The sequence below is a fragment of the Aotus nancymaae genome, unplaced genomic scaffold (genome assembly GCF_030222135.1).
Source record: "Aotus nancymaae isolate 86718 unplaced genomic scaffold, 86718_ANA_hifiasm-v0.15.2.pri h1tg000018l, whole genome shotgun sequence".
NCBI lineage: Eukaryota > Metazoa > Chordata > Mammalia > Primates > Aotidae > Aotus > Aotus nancymaae.
In genome coordinates, this window is record NW_026988430.1 from 14,805,329 (window position 1) to 14,819,927 (window position 14,599).

General features: G+C 39.3%; 1 protein-coding gene across 4 annotated transcripts in view; it reads right to left on the minus strand.

Annotated features, from left to right (window-relative positions):
- SHISA6 (shisa family member 6) overlaps window positions 1-14,599 on the minus strand; it is a 332,076-nt gene that overhangs the window by 10,401 nt on the left and 307,076 nt on the right. For 2 of the 4 annotated variants that reach the window (XM_012453056.3, XM_064378293.1), the window contains one exon: window positions 2,636-2,692. The exons of the other annotated variants lie outside the window; for them this stretch is intronic. In XM_012453056.3, coding sequence (XP_012308479.3) covers window positions 2,636-2,692 — 57 coding nt within the window. The remainder of the gene's footprint in view (window positions 1-2,635; window positions 2,693-14,599) is intronic. 4 annotated transcript variants of the gene reach the window in all.

Genomic DNA, 14,599 nt, shown 5'->3' on the forward strand with positions numbered 1-14,599 from the left:
CAGGAAGTGAAGTGAGCAGGAACTTGGGGAGGCTGCTCCTCAGAAGGGGTAATAGCCACTCATCTCTCAGCACTTGTCTCTTCACTTTGGCCATGCTGGAGAGGAAGGAACCTCCTTACCTGTGGGCATTATATGCTCAACAAGGTATCACTCAGCTCACTCACTTGCAAATGCAATCTTTCTGGATGCTATTGTGCCACCACTGTGTTCCAGCACATACCCCTGAGCCAAGGCCAACTCTCTCCCTTGCCTTCTGCCTTCATGGGATCACTGTTGCACACTCTTCCTCCTATGGAAATGCCTCCTTTACTCTTATAAAATTCTCCCCTCACTCAAGACTTTTTGCTATGCCAATGTCACATCTTTTTTAGCCCACAATAATATCTGTTTTTCAAGCCTATATTGCTTGTTTAGTCAGTTCTACCCAGTTTAGTATCTAACTGATCTCTAATAATTTGACTTGAGTTGGGATCGTGGATCTGCAAATATTGCAGTCTCCTTGACAGCAGGGTCTTGCTTTCCATTTTTTTTTTTTTTTGATTCCTTCACAGTGCTTGGCCCAGAATAAGGATCCGATTAATGCTCTTTGTAGAACACTAATTACATAGACTCAGGCCCCCTCCTCTCCTGATAGTCACTCTGCCAGCTCCTGGGAAAGAAGGAAACATCCAAGAAAGCAATGCAGGGAAAACTCTACTCCCACTACATTGTGAGCTGCTCAAGGGCAGGGACTGGGTCTCATCAGCTGCCCTCTCCTTGCACCAGTTGGAAAAGAGAAGACAGGAAGAGAAGGAGGGAAGAATGGTTCCTCCTGTTGTATTCAGGAGCCTGCTTGTGTTGGCTTCTTCTGGGGAAAATCAGCTCAGTGGTTGTTCTTTCAGAATATGACTGGGCAAGTGGGAGCTCTCCTTGCATGCCTTTTCTGGCTCTTCCTGCAGCTGCTTCCATGACTGTGGGCATCCCTTAGGCTCCCTGCCTCTGCCTTCTGCACTTCTCTTTCAGCACACATTGCCCACACTCCTAAGGCTTCTGTTACTGCCTCCAAAGCTTCACTCATATCTTCAGCTCTAACCTCCCTCCAGACTTCATGTCTGCATTCCTAACTGCCTGTTGACTATTTTTTCTTGCTAACCCCAGGTGTCCAGATCCAAACACACTGACAACTTCATCCCCTGTATGTACTGGCTGTTTTCCCCGATTCCTTGGATTGTGTTAATAATACCCTTCATTATTCTAATTAATGTCATCATTGGCTCTCATCAGCCATATTCAGTTAGTAAGGCAGTTTTTCCTATTCTTTCTTCAAAAGGTTTTGTATCTCAAACGTCCTTTCTTTTCCCGCTGACATCATCACCACTGGTATCCACCTCTTTTAACTGATCTTCCCAGTTTCTCCCAGTTCTAATTTTTTTAGACCCCGCAAACTGACAAATCTGATGATACTATTGCGTTCATCATTTATTTCTACCTGGAGCATAGCACATGAAAATATTCCCCTCTCCAGTCGGCACGGTGGCTCATGCTTGTAATCCCAGCATTACACTTGGGAGGCCGAGGTGGGCAGATCATGAGGTCAGGAGTTCAAGACCAGCCTGTCCAATATGGTGAAACCCCATTTCTACTAAAAAATTCAAAAAGTAGCTGGGTGTGGTGGTGCACACCTGTAGACCCAGCTACTCAGAAGGCTGAGGCAGGAGAATAGCTCGAACCCAGGAGGTGGAGGTTGCAGTGAGCTGAGATCGTGCCATTGCACTCCATCCTGGGTGACAGAGTGAGACTCGGTCTCAAAACAATAACAACAAAAACAGAAAATATTCCCTTCTCCTCCTCCTGATTGTAATATCCCTCAGCTTCAATGCTGAGGCACAGCAAATGTGACATGACCATGGTAGGTCTCTCTACCAGGTGGTCTTTAGGATTTATCATTGTTTTGAGTTTTTCTGACTAAAATTTTAATGATGTTTTCACTCTTTCACAGCAAAGAGACAAAAATGACTGATAGTTCACAATTTACATGGCTGTCATATGTTCTATGAGCAGGTGCCAAAAATAGTTTTTCTCTGTTCAGCTGTGATCTTGTGGGAGGATATTATAATCTAAGAGTGAAACAGGGTTTTATAACCCTTGGGCGCTATGCTAACACTCCTCTGCTCGACAATTTTCAGCCTCTTTTTCTGCCAAGAGGCTAAAGGCCAGATAAATTTTGAGTCTTATCAAATCTTAATTAGTTTGGAGAGGATATCAGTGTCATTTAACCAAGTCTCATGTCCTTCGTAAATGATATCACAGAGAACTTTGGGCAAAGGAGGGTGTTTCACTCCTTGCTGTGGACATATGGAATTTATGACTGTAAGAAGTGATACAGGTGGCAAGTAGAAATGGGTCTAGACCCTTTCCTTCACATCAGGAGATCATTCTGATATTAGAGACAGAAACACCAAGGGGAAAATAGCCTACAGACTTGAGATAAGAGCATTGTGGCCCGGGAGGAGGGTGGGCCCATGGCTCCTTGCACCTCCTTAGCTTCAGTGAGTTAAAGACCATGTGTTTGATGCCCTGATAGGCATCCGTCCTTAGAATGGTGCCACTTGAAAGGAGGAGGAAATGCAGAGTGCTCTCAATCATCATCTCTCACCATGTGGCGGGATCTGGGTAGCACTGCTCAAAATCGGATGGTTATATTGATGATCACCTGAAAATCATAGAAAAGAAATTTTTAAAGAAGAGTTCAGGCATTCCACCATCTCTCCAACATAGCAGCCTCTCTCTTTACCTCTAATGTGCTTCTCTGACTTAAAGGAAGCACTTCTAAGAAAGGTAGAGGTCATTGTATTAGGCGCCAAGAAACGTCCCCTGCTGTTTCTGTCTCTCTCCTTCTGCAGCAGGGCTTCCTCTGTCACCATGGTGACCCACCCACATTTCTGGATGAGGCTAACCAGCTGTAGAGGCTTCATAGGGGTGGGTTGAAGAGGAGAAGGATGGCGAGTAGGGAGTGTTTGGCAGGTATGCATGCATGTATAGGGTGGGGGAACTAAACAGGGGAAGCAAATTTGAGTGGTAGGTATTAGGATATGGTAAACCAAAAAGAGGGTGCCCTGACTTAAGATGCCTCTACTTTATAGGGGCTTTGATTTGTCTCTAGGTCTTTATACAGGAGGGCCTGGATGCATCCTGAGATGCAGCAAGCTGACATGAGCTGTCCACTGCCTGAGATCAGGAGTCCTGGACTTTAGGCTCTGTCCTGCCTTTAAATGGCACAGCCCGATAGTTCAAAAGCATTTCTTTTATTAGTAATGCAAAAGCCCACTTAGATGGAATAGTCCACACAATTAACACAGTTACAGTTGCCAAAGCGTGAAGTTCAAGGCATTCCAAAAGCTTTTAAAATTTAATGAAAATGTGGCTGACCACTACAGTGCACTCCAGCATTCTATTATTGTTTCAACTGAACATTATATTCTTGATTGTCATTGTTGCATGCATCTGATTTCAACTAAAGCAAAGGGAAGAGGGGGCATGCAGCCTTTGCTTCAGATGACAGCCTTGTCTTCCTTGCAGTCTAGAATATCTGCTTTCGTTTCCTTACATCTTGTTACTGAAGCCTTCTTCCCTACCTTTTGCCTTCTACTCTGACTACTCAGTCCATAGCTCCTTCACTATATCCCATTTCCCCTTCTATTCTCTAAATGCCAGGGCTTCATAACGCTCAGGCATCTTTGTGAAGACCTCAGTTGTATGCCAAGGTTTCCACCCGCTTGCCCAAATTAATAATTCTCAAATCTACAACTCTAGCCAGAGGTCCATCCTGATCTGTAGGGTTAGATTTTATGCTTATGGACACCCCCTTGAAATTCCTACCTCACCCCAAACCATTAAGCCTCAAAGTGAGTTCATTTTTTTCTGGTGTCCAGGCCTCTGTCCATGGTACTGATGTTCTGTGGGCCTGTAATGTGAAACTTGTCACCATTTTCCTCTTTTCATCTTCCATATCCAGTGTATCCCAAAGTCCTCTTCCCTGTAGTCATCTCCTAAATCCAGGCCCACAATAGATCTTTTTGTCAAGATCTCTTTTAGCTTTATTCTCAATTTCCATACAAATCCTGTAAATTCCTACCAGAGAAAATTTCCCAACAGTGGAATCATCACAGCATTCCCTCTGTGAAGGTTGGACTCTAAACAGTCAAGCACATTCTCCAGTGGGGGTGGGTTTGGAAATTAGGCCGGAATTTCTCCCATAAAGATACAGTCCCTTCCCAAGACAGATTAGGTTAAAGCCAGGAAAGAAACTTTACCAAAGGTTGAAACAATTCTACACTGGACCTGAATTTAAGCAAGAAGAGAGAATCCAGAGGGATTAAAAAATTTATTTTCTTGCTTGTCCTCCAGAAGCAAGAAGAAAACTAGTTCCACTGAGGTTTTGTTGCTGTTGTTTGGTTTATTTGTTCAGTTTTAAGCAATATGGCAGGATCACAGAGAAGTAGGAAAAACCCAAGTCATTCAATCTGGAGTTTCTAGAGAGTGGCAATTAGTAAGAAACACTTCTGGATTTCCATCTCAGAGTTTAGGTTTCACCAGGAAAGGGTTATTTATAATTTAGATTCATTTAATAATTGCTGAGAACCAATTATGCTTCTTGTCCTGTGCTAAACACTTTCACAGGTATTTTAAAACACTCATCTTCACAATGATCTTCATTTAAATGGGGACTGAAGTAGAATGAATATATATTATTGGCCTATCATTTGCCAGACACCGTGTAAAACTCTTTAAATACCTTAATTGAAGTCTTTTTTGTAATATTTTTAACAGATGAAGTTATAAACAATATATGTCTTGATTTACAAGTGCAGTCCTTTTCTTTTTGTTTGAATCTCACTTAAAATGTTTCATTAGCATTTGATTTTTTTCTACCTTGGCATTAAGGAGAAGATTTTTAAGTTAAGTATAAGGATGAGAATAACCCTAAAATAACTGCTGTGATATTTTGCTGTATTTTCTTTTATTTCCTTCCCTGTATAGATGATTATATGAGCGCTTAAATACACCCTCACGCCCAACACCACCATCTAAATAATATTGCAGTGAATAGTTTTGTAGACATGTCATTCTGTACACAGACTGTAATTCTAAAAATAAAATATCATGATTTAATCTTCATATGTATGCAAAATGACAACTGTATGAGACAATTGACTGTGGCATTTTTATAGTAGTAAAAGCAATGAAACCACCTAAATGCTTATACATACATGTACATATGCACTTAGAAAAAAATATCCAGTTTTTACTTATGTAAGCATGCTGCATATACTACTTTAATCTTCTTGATACCTAATGAAGAAATGAATGTATATTGAATATATTTTCATGTTTTGAAATATCATTTGAAACACCTTATTTAGTTTCACAATATTCTTTCTGTAGAATAGTCTATTCTGTATGTCTATATATCATTTAAGCATAATATTTATTTAAGCATAATATATTTAAGCAGGTTCTCTATTTTTGGTATTTAAATTGTTTAAAAGTTTAATAATGTTACATCAAACAACCCTGAGCACACATCTCTGGCCATGTCTCATTTCCTTAGCCCAATAACTAAAAGCAGTGTTTCTCAGTCAACACACTGTCTAGCACTGTGACAGGGTAGATGGATAGGTTTCCTCATTCTGAACCATTCATCTGTCTATTCCTGAGAAATACCTTATTTGATTCTGGTGTTTTATTATTTTATTACAACACTGAATTCTATTTTCTTTTGATATATAAGTGTATATATATATATGTGATATATATACACATATATATGAAATATGTATTCATAAATAAAATTTGTATGTTTTGTGCTCACCCTGTCAAGTTTTTGTATTAAGATAATTTTGTAAAGCCAGGTGAATAACCTTCCATCTTTTTGCATGCTTTGAAACAGTATAGCATGAAACATCTGTTTTTTGGATGTTTGGAGGAATGCAACAATAAAAATGTGTAGTGTCTTTTCATGGGGTGGGTCTTTCTATTTGCACAGAGCTAAAGGCTTGGCTTGTGTTACTTCATCAATTGTACAGCAGCAGTTTTGGGGGGCAGATAGTGTTGTCATTGCCAGTTTAGAGATAAGAAAACTGAAGTTTGGGGAGTTTGAATATTTTGCCCAATGTTGCATAGCTAACAGGTGAAGCTGGGATGTGAACCCAGGCAGGCTGGTGGTAGGCTCACATCCTAAACTATGTGATGTTAGGTATATTGCCTTCCCATAGTTGGCAACACGATCCTTGCATAGTGATTCATTCAAGCTTTCCAACTTCTAAATTCAATTTGCAATTTCAATTTTTCTTTAAAAAAATCCATTGGACATTTTACACTTCATCAGCTTAAAACTATAATGTCACTCACAAAAATCTCCCTATATGAAGTTAGATCCCCTTTCTTCTTAAACTTCTGTGTTAGTGTTTTCTGGATTAGCAATTTATTCATATTATTATTCTCTTTCACATAATTGCCTCTTATACATATCAGTTCTATAATTTTTTAAGACTTCCAATCATTATTTTATGCTTTTGAATTTGCTAATTCCTGCCTCCTAATTTTCTTTGGTTTAGTTTGGTATTGTTTTCTAATTTCCTGGCTTGAATCTTTGATCCATTTATTTTCACTTTTTTCTGTTAACAATGTAAGGTCTTTATGAATTTCTCTCTGGCACTATTCCAAGAGCAACAATACACAGTGTTCTTATTGTTGTTATATCCTAAATGATCTGTAATTGCAGCCTTGGTTTTCTCTTTGACCCAAGAGTTATTTAGCAGAGTGTGAAAATTCAAAGTGTTTGGGTTTGTTCATTTGAACTTCTGCCACTAATTTTCTATTGTATTGTACTGTGGTCAGAGAGCAGAGCCTGTACAAGTTCTGCTTTTTGGAACTTACTGAGATTTCCATTGTGGACTAATATACAATCAATTTTTGTAAGTGTTTTATGAGTACTTAGAGAAAAGATATATTTTCTTTTGATAGAGTACAAAATTGACATATATCTATGAAAGCAGATATCTGTTATATCTGTGAAATCCATTATTCAGTTTCTTTGCATCCTAATTCATTCTTTGCCTACTTAATCTGTCAAAGAGTGAGGGCGATGTGTTAAGGTCTTCCACTACTCTTGTGTTCCTGTCATTTCCTCTTTGTATTTGTTACAGAACTAGTTTTATATATTTCACAGCTATATTATTCAGCACAAAAAGCTCATGACGCTATCTGTGTCTTCTTTGTCGCATGTACCATTTATTGACATTAAATAACCCTTTCTGTTTTTTTTTTTTTTTTTTTTTTTTTGAGATGGAGTTTCACTCTTGTTGCCTAGGCTGGAGTGCAGTGGTGCAGTGGTGCAGTCCTGGCTCACTGCAACCTCCGCCTCCCAGGTTCAAACAATTCTCCTGCCTCAGCCTCCGAGGTAGCTGGGATTGCAGGCATCTACCACCACACCTAGCTATTTTTTTTGTATTTTTAGTAGAGATGTATTTTCACCATGTTGGCCAGGCTGGTCTTGAACTCCTGACCTCAGGTGATCCACCTGCCTAGCCGTCTCAAAGTGCTGGGATTGCAGGCATGAGCCACTGCACCCGGCCCCTTTCTGTCCTATTTAATGACTTCTTTTTGCCTTTAAGTCCACTTGATCTGATATTTATTTTGCCAGCCCAGCTTCCTTTTTGTTTGCACATGGCTAATAAACTTTGTCTATCCTTTTATATCTAACCTTTCTGTGTCATTTTATTTTATGCTTATCTTTTGATGTGTGTGTGTGTGTGTGTGTGTGTGTGTGAGAGAGAGAGAGAGAGAGAGAGAGAGAGAGAAAGGAGAGAGAGAGAGACTGTGTGTGTGAGAGAGAGAGAGGATATTTTATCTTATGTGGTACTTCATGGGTTGTCCAATTAGCTAAAAGACATTCCTCATTCTCATAGAATGGTCATTCCTTCATTGGAATATCTTTTCCTCTCTGCTATAGTTGTATAGTATGATCATGTCATCTCCATGAAGCCCAGACCCCAGGTGTCAAGCTACTTGACCAACTATGAGTGTTTGACTTAACCTAAGTCAATTCAAGTTCCTAGTCCAGAAACTAGAAATCATTATAAGAGAGAATTTTGGTCTTTCTGTGTGGCTGTACTCATGACACATAAACTAGGTTACTATGGGCAGTTATATGGGTTTGGAAGAGATAGTCAGTCTTTAGAGACTCTGGCACATTGTATTTTCCAAAAATGGCTACAGTTATATTTCTAGTCCCACATGCTCTCCCAGAACCTTGCTCTCCCCTCATTAGATAGAATTTATTTTCCTGCTCCTTGTAACTGGAGGCCTTTGAGACTGCCTCAATGAATAGAATACAGCAGAAGTAACCCTGCATTTTTTATTTATTTATTTTTTTTGAGACAGAGTCTCACTCTGTTGCCAGGCTGGAGTGCAGTGGCACAATCTGGGCTCACTGCAACCTCCACTTCCCAGGCTCAAGCAATTCTCCTGTCTCAGCCTCCCAGGTAGCTGGGACTATAACTGCACACCACCATGCTCAGCTAATTTTTGTATTTTTAGTAAAGATGGGGTTTCACCATGTTGGCCAGGATGGTCTCAATCTCTTGACCTTGTGATCTGTCTACCTCAGCCTCCCAAAGTGCTGGGATTACAGGTGTGAGCCTCCACACCTGGCCACCTCTCTTTCTTTTGGCACACTTAGAACCTTAGATTCCAGCTACCAAGTTGTAGGGGAATCCAGACCACATGAAAAGGATATACGTAAGGGCTAATAGCCCCAGCTAAGGTATCAGTTGACAGCCAACATCCACTGCCAGCCCCATGAATGAACAAGACTTCAGATGGTTCTGACCCACAGCCTTCTAGCTGTCCTACCTGAAAGAACTGGAATGGAGATGAGTCATCTCCACTGAACTTTGCCCAAGTCACAGATGTATAAGCAAGCTAAATGTTGTCTTGATTGTAACATTTTATTTTGAGATAGTTGTAGACTCACATGCAACTATAATGAATAATACAGAAAGATCCTATGTACTCTTGGCTCAGTTTCCCCATTTTGCAAAAACACAATCCTATCTCAAAATCAGAATATTGGCATAAACTGTTAATGTACAGAACATTTCCATCAACACAAGGATTCCTCTTGTTATCCTTTTATAGCTGAACCAACTTCCTTCCTGCACCCACCCCTTCCTTGATGCCTGGCAACCAATAAACCATTCATTTCTGTAATTTTGCTATTTCATGAATGCTATAGAAATGGAATCATACAGTATGTTAACTTGGGGATTGGGTTTTCTTTCACCGAGCATAATTCTCTGGAGATTGTTCCAGGTGGTTGCATGTGTTAATAGTTTATTGCTTTTTACTGCTGAGTAGTGAATATTGCATAGTAGAGATGTATCATACGTTATTTATTTATTTATTTATTTATTTTTACTATCGACCTATTGAAAGACATATAGGTTGTTTTCAGTTTGGGGATATTGTGAATAGAGATGCTGTCGACATTCATGTGCAGGGTTTTATGTCCACAAAGAGCTTCATATACCTGGAATAAATACTTAGGAATGCAATTACTGAGTTGTATGGTAGTTGCATGTTTAATTTTTTAAAAAAGAATCTTCCAAACTGTTTTCCATGGTGACTGTACCATTTTCCATTCCCACCAAAAATGAATGAGTCATTCAGTTTCTCTATATCCTTCCAGCATTTTGTGTTGTGTCTATTTTTAAAATTTTAGCTATTTATATCTTAGGTACATAGCGATATCTCACTGTGGTTTTAATGTGCATTTCCCTTATGGCTAATGATATTGAACATCATTTCACATGCTTATTTTTCATCTATATATCTTCAGTAAAATGTCTCTTCATTACTTCTGCTCATTTTAAAATCAGATTGCATTTTCCTGTTACTTTCTGACAGTCATTTTTATATCCTAGATATTAGTCCATTATTAGATATATGGTTTGGAAGTATTTTTTCCAGTCAGTAGCCTGTCGTGTCATCCTTTTAATAGAGTCTTTTGAAGAGAAAATGTTTTAATTTTAAGTCTGATTTACCGATTTTTAAATTTTATACATTGTGCTTCTGGTGTCAAGTCTAGGGATTCTTTCCTATCTCTGAATCCTGAAAAAAATTCTCATGTTTTTTTTTCTTGATGCTTATAGTTTTATATTTTACATTTAAATACATGATCTATTTTGAGTTAATTTTTATATAAGGTAGGAGACTTGCGTTGAAGTTTTTTTTTTTTGTTTTTTTTTTTGCTTATAAATATCCAGTTGCTCTAGAATCATGTCTTTAAAAATATCTCCTTTTTTTTTTCAGTAAATTGCTTTTCTACCTTTTTCAAAAAATCAGTTGGATATATTTGCGTGGGCCTATTTCTGAGTTTTCTGTTCTTTTCCATTTATCTGTATGTCTTCCCTCTGCCAATGCCACAGAGTTTTTATTAATGTTGCTATATGATATTTCTTGAAATTGAGTAGACTTATCCTCCTACTTTAGCTCTTCTACTTCCTTTGCCTTTCCATATACATTTTATAATATTGTGTATAGCTAGAAAAAAATCTTGCAGGGATGTTGTTAGGAACTGCATTGAATCTGTACATTATTTTAGAGAATTGACATCTTTACTCTGTCTAGTCTTCCAATCCCTAAACATGGCATATATCTATTTACATTGTGCCATTTTAATTTCTTTGAAATTCATGTTATACTTTAAAAAATTGTTTTCTCAGTGACTGTTCTTGGGATTACCTATGTGTCTTACCACATCACAGTCTTTAGAATTAACTGATTCCAGTAGAATATAGAAACTTTGTTCCATATTGCATCAACAAATCCTCCTCCTTTGCCTTATCATTGTCATATATATTACATCTCTCTCTATATATGCATACATATGTTACACCCAACAATGTAATATAAAAATTATTGCTTTATACACTTTTATGTCGTTTAAAATTTAAGTTAGGAGAAGACACAAGAAAAATATATTTACAGAGCCTCTTACATTAACCACATATTTGTAATTTCTGGTATTTTAAATGTCTTCCTGTTTAAATTTTTTCTTTCTTGATAACAAAATTTTAAACGTATTACCAGTGGAACTGTTTCTTCTAATGAAGGTAGAAGCCCAATTCAGAAGACAGATGGAAATCAAGCTGCTCTAGATGAGGTAGGGGTTAGGTGAGTCGGAGGAGTGCTGACACTCCATCTTAGATACTATTCTTTACACAGTGACCCTTGAGGTACCTGCAAACAACCCTCAGGTCTCTCTGAAGTCAGTTTGGGAAACGCTGCCCTGAAGACACCCTTAATTGACTGCTTTGATATGAGAATAATGTAATCTTCACATAGAATCATGTTGGCCCCCATCTGAAGGGGGTAGAGGAAAGCACTGAGCTTACACTTAGGCAAGAACTGCAAAGGGTTCCATGTGGAATCTTTCTTTTTTTAATTTCTGAAAATGTGTCAGTTTTAGGCAACAAATAACTCCCTCTATCTCAGGGCAAAATAACTTTAGAAATTATTTCATCCTTCTATAAGATGTCTTCAATACTGAATGACTCATCACAGCCAATATTCTAATGTTAGTATGTGTGAATTCAAATGTGTGAATTCAGATGTGCTATGTCCTAATGTCTGTTTCCTTTCAGCCTGAACTTTCCTTAGTATTTCTTATAATTCAGATTTGCTAGTAAATAATTTTCTCTGTCTTTGTTTGTATGAGAATGTTTTTATTTCACTTTCATTTTTGAAGATTAATTTTGCTGTATATAGAATTCTTAGTTGACAGGCTTTTTTTTTTTTTTTCCATTTAGCACTGTGAAAAGGTTTTCCCAACTGCCTCTGGCCACTATTGTTTTGGGTGAGAAGTCAGCCATTTGTTGTATTGCTGCTCTTCTATATGTGATGAGAAGGCAAGGGTGTATCCCAGTGCTCCAAATCCACTGAGTCTCTTTTGACCACAGTAGCAGTTACCAGGACTCATAGCCTGTCCCACCCAGGTAGAACCTCTGTGCTGACTGATTAGCAGGGAGGGTGTAGCAGCTCTGGGCAAGAGTATCTAGAGCTAATAAACCCTCACTGTTCCTACCTGAAGTTCAGCAGTTGTTCAACCATAAATGCTTCTCAGATTTTTGTATATTTTTGGTCAATTTCCAGAGCACTGAAGTGGCTGTTTTTCTAAATTTTCTCTAGCTTCATAATTGCTTTATGGGGAAAGGATTTGCCAACTTTCTTACTGGGGCATGACCAGCTTCACTGGGGTTCTGGGGATAGTCTCCTCAATCATTCTCCAGCTTCCTAGTACCCTGGAGACCTCAGCACTCAGCCAAAGAGATGTTAGCGGGAAATGGAGACAAAGGGGAAGCTCTGGTTGGGTCCTCAGTCCCTAGGTAGCTTAAAAGCATTTTAAGACCTTTTGGTATTAGTAAAATCCCAATTATTTTTTGGTTGAACATTTTGTGTCCTGGGAGAATGAGATCTGTGTTCAGATTTCAGACTCAGTCATACATATTAACAGTTAGAATATTGACTGGGATGAGTCATTTGGTATTAAAGACATCTCATAGAAGGCAGAAATAGGTTCTAAAGTTTTTTTGCCTAGAAATAAAGGGAGTTATTTGTTGTACCAGGCTGACATATTTTCAGAAATAAAAAAGAAAGGTTCCACATGGGACTCTTCGCAATTCTTGCCCTATGAATAAGCTCAGTGGCTTCCTCTGTCTCCTTCAGGTAGAGGTCAGCATGATTCTGTGTGAAGACCACCTTGTGCTCACATCAAAGCAGTCACTGAAGGGTGCCTCTAGGACAGTGTTTCACAAACTGGCTTCAGAGAGACCTGAGGGTTGCCTGGAGGTACCTCAAAAGCCACTGTTTAAAGGATAGTGTATAAAGGATGGAACGTCAGCACTCCTCCTACTCACCTGACCTCAGCCTCATCCAGAGCAGCTTGGTTTCCATTTGTCTTCTGAATTGGGCCTCTACCTAAGATTTCATTAGAAGAAAAAGTTCCTTTGGTCATAAACTTAGAATCTCTTGATCAAGTTCAGCTACTGTGTTTTATAGGAGAGAAAAGAGGTTCAGAGAAGTGAAGTAACCTGCTTAAGATCAGAGAGTTGGTGGCAGAGACAGGACTTTCCCAAGGTTGTATTTTATTCATTATGCATCATTGTCTGAAAGCTCTCATGCTATTTACAAAATTTCTCTTGTGCTCCACAGAAGACACTCCAAGAAGGTTTGTTTTCTGGTGTCTGTGTATCTTATTTCTTGTAGCCCTTGGGTGTTGGTATCTGGGTTCCATGAAATTCTTTCTCTGAACTCTGGAAGAATGGGTGTGGTTCTGAGTCAAGCAAGTTTTGAATCCTGCCTACTATATCCTTCCTCTTGGACATGTACCATGCATGTTAAAGTGTTGAGAAGTCCAGCCATAAATAACCCATTTTATTAGTTATTTGACCATGGAGCATTTTTTTTTTTTCACTTAACACAGTCAGAGTGTAGACAGGAAACACATATATCCATTTGGGTATTCTAGGAGGAATTTAACAAAAGGACTACATTCAAAAGTGTGAGTAGATGTATGGAACCCCCAAGAGATACTGCACTCCCCCAGGACTAGTAGACGTGGAGAGCTTTAGTCAAACTGGGCCTGAGTGGTGAAGGAAAGGAGTGGCTTTTGGAACCCAAAGGCAGGGAGAACTGTATACACAGAGCCCTCAGATCTTCAGTTGAGAGATATAGTAAGATCCCCATGAATGTACAGAAAGATAGCCTGAGAATTAAGTGTCCCAACTTCACTCTCCTCCTCCTTTCTGCTCTCTTTTGGGGATTCCCCATTTATCAAACCCAACTAGGAGCCACAGAATGAGAAAACCTAGCAAAGTAATCCACAGAGGTCAGCATCCAGGAGCACTGAGAAGGGCAGAGAGTTGATGCAGAGGGTCAAATGGGAATTTCCAGCATAGATTTGTTAACTTGCCTTGACAAATGCTACCCTAGTGTACTCCAGAGATATCCTGCGGGGGTTTGGGCAGATGGTTTTCTAGGTAATGGGTAGAGGTCTGGGATGTGTGGGAGGATAGGTGTTGATGTAGAAGGGAGGAAAGCAGAACTGATGATGTACACTGAATAGGAAGGCCGACAATTCTCTGATTTTGTCTAGGGCTCTTCTCTGCGGGGATGTGTGTGCAGTCTGTTAAGTTCGGCATCCTGTCTTTCTCTGTACTTATCAACTGATCATATCTCCTCTCCCTCAATTACCAGTCCCCTGCTCCTTCTATCTTAGTGAGTCCTGGGCTTTGGCACTGGGCCCAGATAGGGATATCAGCCTTCCTGATGGATTGAGCTGGAAAATAATTAGCACTCCGAATTCATTGATCGATATGCTGACAAGACCATAAAGTGACAAAACAATCTCCATTTGAGCCCCAAGGCTGTTTGCAGGAAGCAGAGAAGCAAGGTGGGGCCCCTCTTCCCACTGAGAGCATGTGGACCACCCACAGCAGTTAACTGGTCTCCTAGAACCAGAACATCACCCCTTGCCTCATCAGCCAAGGTTGAAGAA